This window comes from Haliotis rufescens, unplaced genomic scaffold (genome assembly GCF_023055435.1).
Source record: "Haliotis rufescens isolate VD_foot unplaced genomic scaffold, xgHalRufe1.0.p SCAF_1, whole genome shotgun sequence".
NCBI lineage: Eukaryota > Metazoa > Mollusca > Gastropoda > Lepetellida > Haliotidae > Haliotis > Haliotis rufescens.
The window spans coordinates 90,745,535-90,765,372 of record NW_025963779.1 but is presented as its reverse complement, the minus strand read 5'-3'; the positions used below and the strand labels follow the sequence as shown (position 1 = coordinate 90,765,372).

Genomic DNA, 19,838 nt, shown 5'->3' with positions numbered 1-19,838 from the left:
AGGATATTGTGTAAGATTTTTATGTCTTTTAAGTGTACATCCATCCAGTTATCAAAACTGACCATGTTTTTCTATATTTAGTACTGTCTTTTTCAACATGATGACTTATGCTGAATGTGACCACAGGTGACAATTGGTGCGAAACTGGAGGTGGTGTGTTTTGCTTCCTGTACTCGGAAAAGGAGCTGGCTAAGCTAGTCATTTTGTTTTGTTTTTATTGCTGCTCTAATGCCAAACTGTGCACACGTACAGGTAATAGCTGTTGAATGCTTGGTTAATTTTAAAAAATAATATAACCCTACTATAGAAGTCTATGGGAAAACATTTGGTTGTGTGTAACCTAGGCGACTGGACCACCCGTGCCCCTCCGCACTAAGAATACGGTCTGGGCGGCAGGGGACGTCTGCATAAATATTGGGTTTAAGTTGGATGCTAATTGCCATAAATCATACCTTAAATTTGAAGAGAGATTACAACCGGCGAGATTGTATCTCATCTTCAACGGCATCAATGTAGCAGGGCGTGGAGTCATCCCATAGATGACATCCTTACCTTGTCAATGTAGCAGGGCGTGGAGGCATCCAACAGATGACATCCTTACCTTGTCAGTGTAGCAGGGCGTGGAGTCATCCCATAGATGACATCCTTACCTTGTCAGTGTAGCAGGGCGTGGAGTCATCCCATAGATGACATCCTTACCTTGTCAGTGTAGCAGGGCGTGGAGTCTTCCCATAGATAACATCCTTACCTTGTCAGTGTAGCAGGGCGTGGAGTCATCCAACAGATGACATCCTTACCTTGTCAGTGTAGCAGGGAATGGAGTCATCCCATAGATGACATCCTTACCTTGTCAGTGTAACAGGGCGTGGAGTCTTCCCATAGATGACATCCTTACCTTGTCAGTGTAGCAGGGCGTGGAGTCTTCCCATAGATGACATCCTTACCTTGTCAGTGTAGCAGGGCGTGGAGTCATCCAACAGATGACATCCTTACCTTGTCAGTGTAGCAGGGCGTGGAGTCTTCCCATAAATGACTTCCTTACCTTGTCAGTGTAGCAGGGCGAGGAGTCATCCAACAGATGACATCCTTACCTTGTCAGTGAAGCAGGGCGTGGAGGCATCCAACAGATGACATCCTTACCTTGTCAGTGTAACAGGGCGTGGAGTCATCCAACAGATGACATCCTTACCTTGTCAGTGTAACAGGGCGAGGAGTCATCCAACAGATGACATCTTTACCTTGTCAGTGTAACAGGGCGAGGAGTCATCCAACAGATGACATATCATTTATATTACGCGTGACTTCATGTTTCCAATGACAGCCACACAACAGTAGGTACGTTTTTAAATATACTCGTAATAAAAACGGCATCTCGTTTAGTAACCTGTATACCTGTGTGTGTATACTGTAGCATGGACGTGGGTGTTTGTGTGGGCGGACCCTACCCTGCAGACGGACACGTGGACAGGCACTGGCGGACATGGCAGATGTTGGGGAGTTCCGGTAAATACCGACATATATAAATGTCCACTAACAGGTGAACCATCTGAAAATGTGTTGTTTTTTTGTGTTTACCTGGTTAAAATAATATGGCGGCATATGTGTGTACCTATGTGGCGTCCGTTTAATATGCTGGCTGCTGATGTGTGCTTTTGTGTGTGCTTGTGTGTGTGTGTGTGTGTGTGTGTGTGTGCTTTTGTGTGTGTGTGCTTTTGTGTGTGTGTGTGTGTGTGTGTGTGTGTGTGTGTGTGTGTGTGTGTGTGTGTGTGTGTGTGTGCTCTTGTGTGTGTGTGTGTGTTGTTGTTTTTTGTGTTTGTGTGTGTGTGTGTGTGTGTGTGTGTGCGTGCGCGCGCTTTTGTGTGTGTATGTGTGCCTGTGTGCGTGCGTGCGCGACTCTGTGTGTATGTAAGTGTATGTATGTGTGCGTCTGTGTGTCTCTGTGTGTGTCAGTGGTTAAAGCGTTCGCTCGTCACGCCGAAGACCCGGGTTCGATCCCCGACATGGGTACAATGTGTGAAGCCCATTTCTGGTGTCGTGATTTTGCTGGAATATTGCTAAAAGCGGCGTAAAACCATACTCACTCACTCATACCTAATGGTCGGAATATAGATATTTGTTCGTGTGAACCTAAGTACATGAGGCGGAATATATATCTTGCCATGTCGATGCTTTGTGTTATGACGAGGCGAGTACCATGCGTAAAGGTGGTTACATTGGCACTGTCACACCTACAGCTTGGCACCTGTATAAACGACGTCGTCTACTCTTTGACAAACCTTCAACTCAACCTCCAATACCATCAGCTGCGAAATGTGTATTCCAAACATACAATCAAACAACACACCCTTGAAATAATAGCCTGCAACAATGTGGGGACAACCATACTTAACGCAGTGAAAACGTGGTTCAGGCTGTAACAGTGGCAAGTTAAAAGGTGGCCATTTCAAGCACTGGACCACGTCAGTGTGGCGCCGCTCCGTCAGCCCTCTATGACGTCACGCCCTGACCAGCATCGGTTTTTTTCACCTAACCCGATTACGAGCGACAAGTATGGTTCGCAAATGCAGCATATTTCATCGTAACTGTAAACGTCTCCTGTTTTAGAATAATGCCCTCTCTTTATATCTTTCGCTTGTATTTTGAGAGCAGCGAACGAAGTTAGCACTGTCCACGTCTATCATTCTGAGTTGGATACATGACCGACATATTTCCGTTTTTGTGCCACAAATAATGTAGTGCGTCACTTACCCACCCATAATCGTAGTCTAGCGGTGAAAGCGTTCGCTCTTCACGCAAAGGCCCGGGTTCGATTCCAAATGGGTACAGTGTGTGAGACCTAGTCGTGGTGTCTGGGCTGGGTTAAAAGGTTTGTAAAATCATACTCACATACTCGCCCATACAAGTGAGAGTGGAGTGAGCGAGATTTTACCGCAGAGGTTCCCAGTTCAAAAATAGTAAGAATGCGTCTGTTTCAAATTTATGTTTTCCAGAAAAATCTGTCTGTTACAATATAGAAAATATTACCATCAGAAGAAAGATCCAGTGTAATCACTTTCTGAAATTTACACATGTATTAAAGGATCAGCAATGCTGATTGGTCAGTTGATGCGCTATGACGTCACAGTGGATCATTGTTGAGAATACTTTATGACGTCGTAAACTGAGAACATTACGTCATCTGAACAATAGGTTCATTCAGTGAACTTTCTCTTTAGGGTTACAATTTCGTACATTTTTCTTCGTTTTCTTTCTTGAAACGGCAAGGAGTAGAATTACGTATTATTTGTCTGTCAAGGCTCGGGTCTTACGCCATTTCTTCACCCGGGACAGATAATACGTAATGTTTCGAATTGCATTGGTTATTTTCTAAATATACCATCCCTGTACCAGTGCACTTATATGTAAGGGTCTTCCATCTGTGCATCTGCATCATGGCCACATTTTATGTCATCTATTCCAGCGTCTCGCCAAGAGAGGTAGCTACAAGGAACACACACAAGAGAACCCGCACTCAGCAACAAGCGACAGACCCCAAGTTCCTCACAGTCCAAGGGCGAATCCAGCTTTTTTTAAAAGGGAGGGGTCCAAAATATCGATATCCTCTCTCAGTCAATTTTACTGCCTACAACATGCTAAATTTGGTTTTGAAAAAGGGGGATGGGGTGAAGGTCAACTACAGGTGGGGCAACGTCATAGTCGGGTTTTCTTCTCCTAATCGTTCTTTTATGATAGACCGGTGAAGATCCGGATTAGAATTGTTCTTTAACAACCCATCCTTACCGAAGGAGGCGACCATGCTTGTCGTAAGATGCAACAAACGGGATCGGGAGGTCAGGCACGCCTACCTGCTGGATGCATGTCATCGTATCCCAATAGCGTGGTTCAAAGCTCATGTCAATCACTGGATTGTCTGGTCCAGACTCGACAATTTACAGACCGCCGTCAAAAAGCTAAAATATTTATGAGTGTGGCGTTAAACAAGAAACAAAAAACAAACTTTAAGTCTTAAAAGTATTAATCTAGACCACCCCCATATGGAGGCGGATGAGGATGAGGGCGCGGCAGGTGCCAGGGCCCAGTCAGCCATGCTGGACCGGGAGCCCGAGGACGAAGACGTCGCAACGACACCGTCGCTGGTTGTGCACCTCACTCCAAAACATCTATATTTCATGCCGGTCAGCAGCCCATGCTAATTGACTTCACCTTCAGCAAATGTGACCGGCGAATAATGCTCTGCATCCTGCAATCGAAATGCTGGGGCTAATTCCTTTAAAGTTAGTGTGAGGGCCTGTACGGTCGCGCCATGAAGACGGGCTAAAGGGATGTTCTCATTGTTCACTGAAATTGTTAATGCTTTTGGGTAACTATGGGGGGTATACATTGGTCAATATACATCTATTTCCATACAGATGTAATAATGTTTTCGTTTTATCTTAGTATATTTTTGTGCTATGTGGCGACCTCCATTTGGGTTGAAAATTGGTTAAAAAGTGGACATGACCCAAGGCAGCTGGTTTTAGCAGCAGCGTCATCGAACTACATCAATGCAGACGGCCGCATAATGCAAGTCACGATGGCCCCTTATATTTGTTTCATGGACTCCAACTTTGATTTTCAGTGTTGAGCCCTTGGGGGCCAGGTTGGCTGGTTGTACGTTTGAATCCCAGATTAACACTGATTTCTATTTGACAGCACCCTCACCGTTCTCATGAGTTTAACTGCATGACTACCACCTGCGCAACTCACCGGTCACGCTGCAACTGATATATAGATGAAACGACGTTCATTTGTTTTGTATCACGCACAAATCCAAATTCGTTGATTTTCAAACTTTAGAATCAAGTAGAATGCCATACGTTTATTAAAAAAGCACATTATCCCACTTCGCTATATACCTGTCTTGCTCCATGCAAGAGCTACATTGTTCTAAGGGAACAGTTCTATACTCAAAAACGTTACCCATCTCAGTGTAGGTAGTGCGCCTTTAAGACAAGAGTAGCAGTTGTTTTTCTAGTCTGTCTCGCCAATGTACATCAATACATACGACTCTCCCATCTTCAGGCACCGTAAATTCCAATCAGTGTGTTTTACAGCCAAAACCACGGGAAACAACCTCAAATAAAATACTGATTAGGCCCTAGTCGGTGGCCGCTGGCCGCGCTATAGGACGGGTCATTTCGCTCTCTATTTCGGTAACCGTGTCCGTCTTAATTTCCGAATCAATTTTGTGAAAGTCCATCTCACATTGGGTGGTGACGTCATAGCCAGGGTGTTGCAAATGTATGATGAATAAAATACGAATAACGGCAACGAAAGACACTCTGATGAGGAAATTAATTGTAATTTTAGGAAACATCAGATCAGTACATATTCAGACATCAATGATGGTAGGAAGGAATATGTATTCTGAGCAGGCTTCCCGACAGAGCTTTTGTAAAGTCGTCTGCTATAGTTCTCTACGTACAAAGATATGTAGGTTACTTTTTCTCAAAAAGCACGTCTAAAATATAAGTCGTCATTGAAATAGCATACAGCTGCGCCTATGCGCTAGCCTGTACACACAGGGGGCGATAAAAGTATGGCGGTTTCAATGACTGGTCATATATTAAGTTATAAGTACGTTCATAGACACCGTGCACCCGCATGCACATATGCAGGACGCTGTAAATCGTGCACAATACTGTGGCCCATGTGGGCTTTGTGTTCAGCGGCTGCTGATTGATCAACAGAGGATAAGTATTTCCCATTAGGTTTAGTTTTTACCTCACTGTGTACGGTGATTGCTGCCCCAGGGGAACTGGGCAGGGCGCTTTCGGGAATTCTCTATTGCAAACGGTTAACAATAAGTATGTTTTCTCTTAAAGTTAAACACGCGGAAACATGTTTGAAAGCGTAACTGCATATAAAGTGTTAAAATTGTATTTCTAACATCTGTGCCTATCATTTTGGAGATATTGGGATGGTATGCGGGGATGTGCGTCTGTTTACGACATATTAAAATATTAATTTAGGACAATTTAGAGACATAACCAAAAAGAAGACAAAGTCATCGATATCGACCGCACAGTTAAATATGTGTACAAAAAATGTATTAATATGTGAGAAATCTCATGATAAAAAAACAACTAAGGTTATTCCTAAGCCTGTGAGTACAAGTGACATATTGATAAGGCTAAACTAATGATCCCCTCTTTTCTTTAAATGTCAAAACCTTCCAGAGCTATGAATTAGTAATGCTACGTTTCAACAGACAATATCTTTCATATACTATTTTCAAACATATACATAATTATTTATAATCTAAAATATTATGCCTTCTTTGCTTTTAATTAACCTTGAAATATGAGCGACGTACGATATAACTCAACCAAGTCACAACTTGTTTGTTTGTTGTTTAACGCCGCACTCAGCAATATTCCAGCTATATGACGGCGGTCTGTAAATAATAGAGTCTGGACCAGACAATCCAGTGACTGACATCATGAACATCGATCCACGTAATTGGGATCGATGACATGCATCAACCAAGTCAGCGAGCCTGACCACCCGATCCCATCAGTCGCCTCTTACACCAAGCCGTGTCCCCACACAAGCCCAGAATCCAAACAGAGATGTACGGTGTACGACATCTTTGCTTACAAAGTTTCATGAAGAAATATTCATGAGTTATATCCCGGAAACGAAACGTGACGGATGGAGTCCGTTTCTATTTCCCCGTTTGGGCGGGGATAAATATTCATAACCAAATTCACGCTCTGTGATCTGTTCCGGATGTGACGTATTTTACACGCGCTTCTATCAACACTAACCGCCCATTTCTTCCCGTGCAACCACTACGGAGTTGCGCCCCCTGTTGGTGGTTGTCACCTCCACCAAACCTCACGCACGTTGTTTCAGTTCATATTTAGAACAAGGATCAACATCGACACCTTCTATCATCTATCAGAACTTTGCTGATTTGTGTATAAACAACGTTTCAAATTACCCTGATTTAATACGGTAATACACATATTAATATACACATGGGCATAAAACTCATTGAAATTATTAACATACTTACTGCATGCATATTTTGTATTAATGAAACCTTTCCAAAAATAATAAAAAAATATAAAATTCCCAGACCCCAACCAAAGTTACCATATAGTATAGCACACCCAGACATGAGACCACGCCCACTTCTCGTGATCTTGGCATGTCACACCCAGACATGAGACCACACCCACTTCTATTGTGATCCTGTCATGTCACACCCAGTCACAAGACCACACCCACTTCTCTAGTGATCATGTCATGTCACATCCAGACATGTGACCACACCCACTTCTCTACTGATCCTGTCATGTCACACCCAGACATGAGATCACGCCAACTGCTCATGTGATCCTGTCATGTCACACCCAGACATGAGACCACACCCACTTCTCTAGTGATCCTGTCATGTCACACCCAGACATGAGACCACACCCACTTCTCTTGTGATCTTGTCATGTCACACCCAGACATGAGATCACGCCAACTGCTCATGGGATCCTGTCATGTCACACCCAGACATGAGACCACACCCACTTCTCTAGTGATCCTGTCATGTCACACCCACACATGAGACCACACTCACTTCTCTAGTGATCTTGTCATGTCACACCCAGACATGAGACCACACCCACTTCTCTAGTGATCCTGTCATGTCACACCAAGACATGAGACCACACTCACTTCTCTAGTGATCCTGTCATGTCACACCCAGACATGAGACCACACCCACTTCTCTACTGATCATGTCATGTCACACCCAGACATGAGATCACGCCCACTGCTCATGTGATCCTGTCATGTCACAGCAAGACATGAGACCACGGCCACTGCTCTAGTGATCCCGTCACACTACACCAAACCCTTCTCTAGGAGTGATCCTGTGATGAACAGTTTTTCTATCCACTCCAGTCCTGGGTATGTTAAACCTCACCTACTTTCTCTCGCCAGTCGTTGAAACAAATCCCGTGACAAGATATACCACATCCACCTCTTGAATGTCAACAGGCATCCAGTTGTTGTAATACATTGCAAGGTAAACAGACGTCCAGGTGAGTGAGCATATACATGTTTTTGTCACTGGAATGAGTGAATGCATGGGTGAGTGAGTGAGTGAGTGAGTGAGTGAGTGAGTGAGAGAAGCCATATACTTCTGTTTTGTCATGGAAATGAGTGAGTTGTGTTTTACGCTATCATGGTTGGTCAGCTCAAAGTGGGAGGAAATCCTGAAGTGATGCAGGTTTAGATGTTTACCGCTTTGGTGAAACCCACAAGCACGGGTATGGTGCTAACAAGCCTAGAAACATAATTGGGGCGAACCAGCATTTGAACCAACAATCATAGGTTTCTGGCAGTGCCTTAGAGGGACTAGTTGCTTTCTATTAAAATATAGATATTTTTGCATAAACCACTGAACTCCACTCTACAAGGCTACCTAAACACCCCTGTAGCTTGAGTGGCCGGGTGGGCTGAGTGAGTGAGTGAACGAGTGTGGTTTAACGCCGCTTTTAGCAATATTCCAGCAATATCACGGGGGTGGACACCAGAAATCGAATCGAATACGTGTTATCAGCATGACGAGCAAACACTTTAAACCACTAGGCTACCCGACCGCCCAGTGCTGGGTGGATCAGGTGTCCGGTGTCAGTGTGTCGTCATCATACCCTACTGCTGTGGATGGTTGCTCACGGCACTACTGGTCTGTCTGGTCCAGACTCGATTATACACTGGCCACCATCACAAAGCTGGGGTATAACAACCAACAAGAAAACAAAACTCAGCTACAAGAGTACAATACAATATAACAAGTCAATATGTACAAAAGGCATTTATTGACTACCAGAATGTATCTAACCTCACATGATGACAGTAAACTGATCAATGATTCACTAGGTATTATGAAAAAGTCTGAATAAGATACATGTCACGCGAAGCACCAAATACAAAATTACTTATTTTCCATCAAAACATGCATGTCTTCCTCCTTTCCAGCAGGCTCCTGACCCTACATCAGACCTGTGAAGGTCAGTCGTGACAACAGTCACATGACCCTACGTCAGACGTATGAAGGTCAGTCGTGACAACAGTCACATGACCCTACGTCAGACGTATGAAGGTCAGTCGTGACAACAGTCACATGACCCTACGTCAGACGTATGAAGGTCAGTCGTGACAAGTCACATGACCCTACATCAGACGTATGAAGGTCAGTCGTGACAAGTCACATGACCCTACGTCAGACGTTTGAAGGTCAGTTGTGACAAGTCACATGACCCTACGTCAGACGTATGAAGGTCAGTTGTGACAACAGTCACATGACCCTACGTCAGACGTATGAAGGTCAGTTGTGACAAGTCACATGACCCTACGTCAGACGTATGAAGGTCAGTCGTGACAAGTCACATGACCCTACATCAGACGTATGAAGGTCAGTTGTGACAAGTCACATGACCCTACGTCAGACTATGAAGGTCAGTCGTGACAACAGTCGGACACACACACATCTGTTAGTACTGTACAAACTCCCTGGCAGCCAGTTCACACTGGCATCACTGATATCACAACAACTATCCACTGTTTAAAACAACAGGACCAAAACAACAGTCACTTATGTCTGCAGTTTAGATAATAATAGTTATTTAAAATTTTATCATTTGTATGTGTATTATAAGATGAGAAACAGTATGTTGCTCGTGTGTCAATACTGATAATACATTGTCTGACAGGACTTGTTTGTTAATATTACTGACTACATTGCCTGTCCACTGAAAAATATTACTATGACAGAGTTAAAATTAACAAAAGTCTGCTAATTCAAAACAAGTAAAATTCAGGAAGGACTTGTGACATTTCCTTGTGGATTAACATTAGTCAGCTTGCAACTTTGTATCAAATAATTGTTGTGGACTAATTAAAAAAACCCTTTAATTTCTAACCTTGTATGGTAACTAGGATGGGCTTTGAACTGTATTTCAGTTACATAGCTGATTTTCTGTTGAAGGGGGAACAGATGTTGCGATGATGAAGGGAGGTAACTCGGCATAGCGTTTTTGTGGTGTCTTCTCCCAAGGGCCACCTGGGCCCACCCATGACCACTGTCACACATCAATATATATAATAAGTCATGCATCAAACATAATATATATTAAACAAGACCTTACCTAAATACGGTGCCAAATTTCATTTATTTTACACTTTAGCCTGCGACTTGATTTATTTAACGGAGAAAACAAGTAGCTTCTGCTGACCTTGTGAGATGTGTGCCAGTACATTCGTGCAATATTTAGAAATAGAATTAAGGAAACAAATCAGAGATCACATTTGTGCAACCGCTATTTTCTGCCTTAACATTTAAGTGTACAGTGCAACCGGTTCCATGTGAGTGTCCAGGATGGTGACCTTCCAGGTGAGCTGATTATTCCCTGGGAAGCATGCGTCCTACTTCAGTGGGCCTAGATCTGAGAGGAGCAACAACATCCTGCATGGACACTGCATCACAGGCCGGGACAGCAGCGTGTGCTTTCGCCTCACATGCTTCATGTGTTTCAAGTTTTCAAGCAGTTATTTTTTTATACATCCTTAATATCTGATGATATACTTCTTTTCAAAGATTATGCTAAAAAACGAAAATACTCCCACAATTATTAACAAAAATACTTGATACTCATTACTGTAATATATGGCTCTTTCTACTGTGGCTGTCTTTATTGTTTCCATCTTTCTACTTGTGTTGAAAAAAAGGATTGTTTTGTTGAGAAAATATAATGTGCAAACAAGAGAAATTAAATTAAATATTGATAAAACGTAACAAGCTAAAATTTCATCATCATATGCATACACCTGTGAAAGTATCGTAAATCCATCCAGCAATAACAAATGTTTGTAATAATGTTGAGGAGTTAATCACCGACTACAATAAACACTTGTCCTCAGAACCTGTGATCAAACCTGAAGGTCAAGGAGACCTCTGCAATCCTACTTCCTCTTTACAGTCATCAAACCATGTTGTCAATATTCAAATAGGTGCATTCAGATTAAGGCAAATTATTCCTGCACAACCTTTAGCAATGACACATGAACTTATGAATAATGAAAACAAAAATAGTCAATGTTAGGATCTTGTATTTGAATGAAATGGAGGTTAAATCTGTGATGATTGAGTGACACGGCTCCATGGTTGGTGTGGAGATGCTGCACAGTCCATGCATTATTGGCCTGAACGGCATACACGGGAAATGAGTCTACAGCTGATGAGGAGTTAATCAAGCAATTCACAAACTGTCTAGTGCTGGGACCGTTCAACAAATTGATCTTAGAGCTACGACTATCCTAAGCCTAGGTTAAAGTATGGGACTTACAATGATGATCTTAGAGCTACGACTATCCTAAGCCTAGGTTAAAGTATGGGACTTACGATGATGATCTCAGAGCTACGACTATCCTAAGCAAAGTATGGGACTTATGATGATGATCTTAGAGCTACGACTATCCTAAGCCTAGGTTAAAGTATGGGACTTTCGATGATGATCTTTCGTAAGTCCACGTTAAAGGATGGGAGTTACGATGATCATAGAGCTAAAACTATTGAAAGCCAAGGTTAAACTATGGGAGTTACGATGATCTTAGCGCTAAGATCACTTTGTTGAAAGGTGCCCTGGTGAAATATATGGCACAAGAACATCACCTGCGCCAGTCAGATGATCAAGTGTACAGTCAGGCGTATATAAAAAAATGTATATTTCCTGTTCTGCTATGACGATATACATGATATGCATACACTGTATGATACAATGTCAGAGGGTTGAAACCAATAGACGAGTGAAATCTACATGTGGTAATACTTGTCACACTAGTATAAGAAATAAGCTAGTCAATAACATCTGCCTATACAAACATCACACTACTGTACAAGTCTTATAGATCTAATGGATGAAAAGTGTCAAAACCATAATATTCACAAGAGTAATACAACAATCTGATGATATACTTCAAAGAGATGTTTCTATTATATGAGAGTGAGACTCTAAATATGAGTGAAAATGATAAGTAGACAGGTCTGCAGAACAAAATGGATTTGTATAACAACTCTTCTTATAATTTTCAAAAATAGATTTGCCTTTCTACATATACACACACGTAATGAATTGGTGTTAATCAACTGAGCACATCAAGGGATCGGTCCATGTTTCACCAGGAACTGAGGGGGTAGTAAAACTGTATATCTACCAGTGTGAGATCTGCACCACCCTTGTCCCAGTCATACCAAGAATAGTCAGTCCTTCAGTGACGAGATGCCAACCATAGTATTTTGTGGATAAACATGATAAAGTCAAAATTTGTAATAATTGCCATTAAAATGAGTAATTTTACCCTCCCCCACATGTTCATATTTCTCATTTTATATTTTATGACTACATCCACCATTGTGAAAAGCAATTATGGAATCTCTGAACATGGTTCACAGGAATTGTTCCGCCCCACCTGCGACTGCAAAAGGAGAGTTTGCAAATGTTGCACTATCCTGCTATTCCTCACCATCTGTTTTCACAGAGTATGACATTGTTTACTGTTCCGGCCCTTGTATTGACTGTTTTCTTTAGTTACTAAGCATTATTTTAAATGATACAGTAAATTTTGACAAGAAACATTTGTCAGCTGAATGACAATAGCGTACACATGTACCACAGTTGCACCAGCCTTTCCGTTTATGAAAATAGTAGTTGTGGACTGTTGTATCCCTCAAAACTTATAAAAACTGTTTTGGACATTACACTCAAGTTTATACAAACAACTATCCTTTTGTATAATTGTGTCTGTGTGTAATTCATGGACATTTTTCACAGCAATTCCACCTAAATCCAACAGTCAGCATCTTAACACAATGCTGCCACTATCCATGGATTGTAATGTTAGCCAAAATTTGGTTTCGATGTCATAACCAAGAACAGCATGTTGTAGTTTTAAGTCAGGCCATAGTCTCACTGTAGACTCAGGATTGTTCTATTGGGTGAGTCAGCCCGACTCTGTGTACTATGTGTACTATGGGTGAGTTGTACGAGTCTCATCAAGTTTCACCTGGGTTCGCAAAGTTTGATGGAAACACTAAACAGGTTATATATTTATTGATTTAACTTCCAATAATATAACTAACCCAATGCTGGAATTCCTGTTGCCAAATTCTCAAAAACATTCAAAGTTTTTTTGCATGAAATTCATATCATTTATTGAATTTTTTTCATCAGATAAGATAAGATAAAAACTTTCTTTACCGCATACCATCTCTGATATGGGTTGTTATATTTGACAAAAAATAAAAAAGTTTAAAATCTTGAAACATTGTAACATACTACACCAAATGAACACAGAGTTTAAGTACATTGGCTCCTAAAACATATTATGCATTTTCAAATGCACTTAACTTGGAAATTTAAATGACATTGGGTACTTGGTGACATATGTATTCCTGATAAAACATGGATGACATACAAATATTGCTTTGTATATGTAACGTGAAGTCTGTGAAACTCCAATGGGGGGGGGGGGGATATACGACTAATAACCCTACGTGGTATAGGTTAACAATCCTTAATAACACACAATAACAACCCACTCTCTCACTCGGACATGCAAGTGTGTATCTACAATACACCTGATAATTTACATTGCCATAGCAACTGGTCATTTGTTAAGGGGACAACTTTGAATTTTTCATATTTACACATTATTTTACTTAAATCCCTGTTGGTAACAATGGTATTAGTAAATGAATCTAAGGTTTTGATCCTTCTCAATTAAAGATTATCTGAACATAAAGCCCAGTTATTCAAGGCAGTACAACGGTTCGTCAGTAATGTGTTCTAACATACCCTATACATTGTTCTCTTTCGATGAACACATGTCTAAATTGGCACAATTTTAATTTCAGATGTAATTGCCTAAATCCTTTAACCAATTATTAAGAAGATTACCTTTATGTTAAAATAGTGAAAATAACAACAAAAAACACACTATTGGTTTCATTAAAAAGAAAATCTTTACCTCTCAAAAGGATCATGGGATAAAAAGAACTGTGGGAGTCACTCCGAAGTCCCTCCAGTTTGGGGCATTAATAGTCTTACTGTAAACCGATGGGTGGAAGAGCTCTCTTCACTCACATAACAAATGACCAGTTCCTACAAGGATGGAAACAACAGACAGGCCTTGTTGGTCGGCAATGAGTACATTTCCTTCAGGACAACATCAGTCAAATAATTCAAACAAAGAAGACTGAGACATGCCTTGATAAAGATACAGACATAGTGATGTCCACCGCCTCCAACCTTGCAGTGGCCGAGTTCTTAAGATGTTCTGTCAGTCAGAAACTGTACACTAATATTATACATAGCACTGGTGGCGGGAGATGCTTCAAACCCCTATCAAACACTATTGATAATGAAAACTTGGTATATTGTACTGTACATAAACATCATAAACAAATTCTATGATTAGAAATTCTAAAAGGTTTTATATTGTAGCTTACAATTTCCCCCCAAAGTAACGGTGATAAAATCACATAAAACTTAACAACGTTTTACACACATAAAAACAAGATGCCATTTCTCAATTTTGCCAAATACTACATTTTAATAGAAATTAATTTGAACATTTTTTCATCTCATTGTGTAAAAGTTGACACACCGACAAAGAGGTGTCAGTATTTGTTAACAAAGTCTGAGAGACAGAAGGGGCCGGTCTCAGATGATAATACACTTTTCAACAAGTCCCACGCATGTGAGTAAGGCATTCGTAGCATCACAGATGGGTCCTCTCTTGTACTTGGCCAAGTTGGAAATGTAAGAATCAGCTTGCAATAACACACTGATGACAATGTAATGTAAGATGTCAACATGAAAATGTTATCAATATTTAATAAAAGTCCAGTGATTAGTTTTTCCTTTAAATGATTCAATTTCTCGTGTAAATGTAAGAGTGGCAGGTATTGAAGTGCAATGGGCTTTGTTTGCTCTATAGACACGTGGCAAGCAGCGTACTTCGTTATACTGTTACCGTCATTGTCGTACTCCACAAGGAACAAAATGTGAGCAGTTTACTAGTTGTATACTACACACCATTTGATAGGGATACCAAGATATTTCAGTTAAACTGAGTTTGTTTTAAAACTGAAAGATAACAATGTGTGCTGTTGTCTATAAGTTGACACAAAACTGAAATTGCATCAGTTTCATGGCATAGTGGAAGATTATTCACATGACATCTCCTAGATCAGTCCCATTAAGACTCTCAGAATATCCCTGTCAAAAGTTGAGTAGTATGTTCCACTGATGAGCTATAGCATCCGTTAGTACACAGAATATACACTTGTATCAAACAGGTTCACATCCCCTATCAGTGCTATATATCTCAAAATGCACCCCATAATTTACATTCCACCTACAGCAAAGCTGCATCAACCATCTCGACTCCGCTTCTCTGGCGGTTCATCAGACGCTCCGGGGGAAGGCGTGGGTCTAGTTTGACCTTGACCATGTGCATTCGAGGAGTTAGGTGACACCGGCTCGGTTTTTATACCCATTCCTGCTGTTCGAACGGGTAATGTGGTTGTTAAAATGGGCACTCCCGATGTTGTAGCAAATGTTAATGAACCCCTGAAAGAAACAAACCAAACAATAAAGAAACTACTTGTACTGCAAGTACAATCATAAGTATAGGTACAAAAGTGTTCACAACAAAATCAAGCCAAGTGTCTGTGTGAGATTTGGAGAAAATGAATGCTGTTTTACAGTCAGCATTATTCCAGTTACATCACTGAGTGAGTGAGTGAGTGAGTGAGTGAGTGAGTGAGTGAGTGAGTGAGAGTGAGTGAGTGAGTGAGTGAGTGAGTGAGTGAGTGAGTGAGTGAGTGAGTGAGTGAGTGAGTGAGTGAGTGAGTGAGTGAGTGAGTGAGTGAGTGAGAGCAAGCAAGCGAGCGAGGTTTTACGCCGCTTTTAGCAATATTCCAGCAATATCACAGCGGGGGACACCAGAAATGGGCTTCACACATTGTACCCAAGTGGGAAATCGACCCCGGGTCTTCAGCGTGACGAGCGAACACTTTAACCATTAGGCTACCCCACCACCCCAGTTACATCGCTGAGTCAATGCACCTGGGCCAGACTGTAATAAGTAGAAACTGTTAACATGTATGTTTCCACATCTTGTACTGAATCCATAGGAATATTAATAGGTTTGCTGCTGGGTCATCAATGACAAGTTTGAGGATCACGGCCGGAGCGTGGAATTGACATACCCTGGTGTGAACTGTAGACCCGACGCTTGGACAGCTGCAGTGAGTGGGCCAGGACATTGACCTGTCGACCATTGAACAAGGGGAGACAACCCTGTCAGGTCTGCACTTGTTAGCTGGAACTCGCCTGCAAGGGAAGAAAGGACAACCTGTCAGATAGACTTCTCTAGTTTTTTCCAGAAGCGAGATTAATCCAACATTGACCTTATAATCAGTTCAGCTGTCCATGAAGATAAACCTGCTGCGTCCTGCAAGCACAAGCTGACACTTCACTGAAGTGAGGAATGTTGGAATGACAGACCCCACACTTATCACATCTCAATGTTGACGCCATACTTACGCACAATCAAAATAAACAAACTGATTTTGATAATTTACATTAACGAAAAGAATCAAAACAAAGCAAACTGAACAGTCCGAAAGTGAACAAAGTGAACAAAGTGAACAAAGTGAACAAAACAACAAGAAAGTAAATGAACTTAAAGTGTAACTGTAAATTGTTGAGCCTTTTGAATCAACTCTGGTCATGTTGGAGAAAATAACGATAATTCAAAATGACGTCTATTGTTTATGTGCACACAAACTCCCTCCCAGTGCGTGACAGCTTATCTCACTTTAACACTAACAGTGTACATGGGACCATTACAAGAATCTTGAAATGTGCCCTGCAACCCTGCAGTGACATAACATATTTTTAGGTATGTATTTGATAATGTCATTACAGTAAAATGGAAACAGGTAGAAGAGTATTGACAATCAGCCATTTGAGAGTTCAACGCTATGCATGGTTGTGGCTATCTAGCAGTGACTGATGGCAGTGATAATATAGAGAGCTCCACTATAGGGTTATTGTCTAGACATTGTCTTCCATGCCCTAAGGGAGGTAACTCAGTCAACAATACAGACGACTCATGTACCACACTAAAAAATGATATATTCTTGTGGAGTATCCCGAACAGTAGCATATGGCTACTGTATTCTGGAAGTGGAGTTTATGTTTAAATTATTAACTATTATTTTCTTAAGATTTGCAACAAAGTTGCCATCTATAATGTAAGTGGGGTATCTTGTAGTCCTTGAGATTGCTCCCTCTGAATCATCTTAGCTAAGATCACTTTGTGCAAGTGGGCCCAGGACTCCTTGCCTATCTTGATTACTTTCAATCACTGTTCCAACCTAAAGGTAAAAGTACCAATCCATAAGTAAATGTCACTAGTCCCTCCTGATTTTTAAAAATCTTGGGAGTAAATTGTCCTAATTTCGAACACAGCCAGTGTTTTCTCACCTGACAGTAGGGACGTTGGTATGGACGGATTCGTGTTAGCAGCCGGTGTAGCCATTGTGGACACTACAGGAGTTTCCAGCGTCGTTCGAGGATGACCCTGTTAAACATGACATCCACATTAGATGTGAACTGTTGTGCATCATATAATATTATAAAGAGCCAAAGTCTGATGTCGGATAAACAATTCCATAAGTTTTGGGACATAAAACACTGAGAAATCAGGCAGGTTTATTCTACTGGGTGGAAACCTTGCAGGGTCATTGACTCCCCATCCCTTAAGATATTTAGCCAACATCACACTTTTGAACTGGTCCCTAAGTAATGTTTGTTAACATTTTAACGATTATGTTGGTGCTATGACTTAATAAAACTTCATGTTTGGCTATGGTACAAACCGACAGTTTCTGTTTCACAATAAATTGACCCTGACTACGAGCAGCATCTGAGTCCTATGATGGCAGCTCCATGTGGGGGAAAATGGGTCTTGAGGAGATGAGGGGATCATTATCGGGGGCAATCTGTGACCCCGGACAGGCAGATCCTGGCAACGCCTTAGATGATTGGGACCCACAAATAGGAACATACACCCGAAACAAAGGCGTCACAACATGTGGTGTCACCCTGGGCAAGGGACTCTGTTCACCAATCAGGGACAGATGCCGTATAAGTGAGGTGGATGTAAAACGCCTGGAGGCAGCATTGGTTGTATTCTTCCCAGGGAGTTCAGAATGATAACTGGAACGCATACGAATCCACTGATCAGGGAACAAGTATAAACCGCATTTGATCAGAGATGTCTGGATAAGGGTGGTATAAAGATGCATAATACAGTAGCGTTGATGAAGTCTAATTCCCTACTAACACAGATTCCATGCAAATGTGAGGACAACATGTTGGGGTTTAATTATTTGCCAGTTTTGGGCTGACGAACGGGACTCACCAAATTTGGTTGTCGGTCTGGTATGAGCACTTTCAGGTTTGGTTTCTTCGCTCCAGCGGTTTCACCTGGTGATTCTCGAGGGGCTGGCGAGGTGCTAGGTGGCGCTGGCGACGTCCTCGCAGGTAGAGGACTGGATGTCAATCGGACACCTGAAACACAGTCTGTTTATAATGTTGTGTCTCAGGTACAGAAGACAAAAGTATGGCTGTCCTGATGTTACATCAGATTGGATTTGCATACTGGCAAGGCTGCGCTCACGTGTAAAAAGCAAGAACCAGTTTGGGGTTGTAGGAATTTGGCCAATACGGGGATGATTATTTTAATGTGTATGTGCAAATGTGTGTATGGAGATTATACTTATATTTATTGAAACAGAGTCTTTACCTGGACGAAACCATTACAGAAAAATCAGGCGTTTTCCAGGTTAGCAAAACATTCGTACAGTAAACTACATTTATAACAAAGTGAAAGGGACCACTAAATTCAGTTAGTTATAACCGTAGTTCGTTACAAGCATATATACAGAATATATACAGCAAATGGCCACGACCAAGAAATAAGTGTATAATATCAGTCAGTTTGTTTTAACCATGTTCGTTATAAACGTATTTTACTGCAATTTGTAACGTCTATTATACTTTTCTTAACAAGATTTGTTATTTCACGCCTACACATCTCTATACCTGATACATGGATAGCAAATATGCCACGCCAGTGCCATCCCACCCTCACTCACTCACTCACCTGATACTCCAGAGGGACTTGCAGAGTTGGACACTGGGGTCCCAGGGGGCTGCAGAAGGACAACAGTGGGGGCCACGCTGGCCCCTGCGGCTGTCTGCGTGACGGCTGTTGTGGTGAACGTCTGGGAGGAGCTGAACTGTGACTGCACCGGCACTGCCACAGGCATCGACGCGGGCTGGTACGTGGCCAGGTTCTGTAGCCAGAGGAAATCTCATACAATACATAGATGGATTCAGACTGACCCGGAGATCGGTCACCACCATGTGACCAGCAGCTATTGTGAACACAATACCATTACAGACCAAGAAGTGTACCCAGGCCCAATATGTATGAGAGAGTGAATATTGTCAAATGCAAGTCAGCAATATTTAGCTTAATCAAGTCAGTCTGGAAATAATAAATCAAGGCAGCCATGGCACTGTAGCCCGCCTGGATAAGTAGTCAACAGTTCAAATATCAACAAAGGCAGACACTTAGAACACTAACATCTATTGCTTTCTTAGGAGAAACCAGAGCTACAGATAAGCAGCGTATTTGTGTAAAATACCTCCCAT

General features: G+C 41.7%; 1 protein-coding gene across 5 annotated transcripts in view; it reads right to left on the bottom strand.

Annotated features, from left to right (window-relative positions):
• Positions 1–8,845: 8,845 nt before the first annotated feature.
• The window catches only part of LOC124134165 (myocyte-specific enhancer factor 2A-like), a 29,806-nt gene continuing 18,813 nt past the window's right edge, over positions 8,846–19,838 (bottom strand). For all 5 annotated transcript variants that reach the window (XM_048403552.1, XM_046498864.2, XM_046498865.2 and 2 more), the window contains 5 exons: positions 19,285–19,477; positions 18,541–18,689; positions 17,601–17,697; positions 16,319–16,442; positions 8,846–15,677 (listed from right to left, as the gene is read on the bottom strand). In XM_048403552.1, coding sequence (XP_048259509.1) covers positions 15,479–15,677; positions 16,319–16,442; positions 17,601–17,697; positions 18,541–18,689; positions 19,285–19,477 — 762 coding nt within the window. In that variant the 3' untranslated portion in view covers positions 8,846–15,478. The remainder of the gene's footprint in view (positions 15,678–16,318; positions 16,443–17,600; positions 17,698–18,540; positions 18,690–19,284; positions 19,478–19,838) is intronic.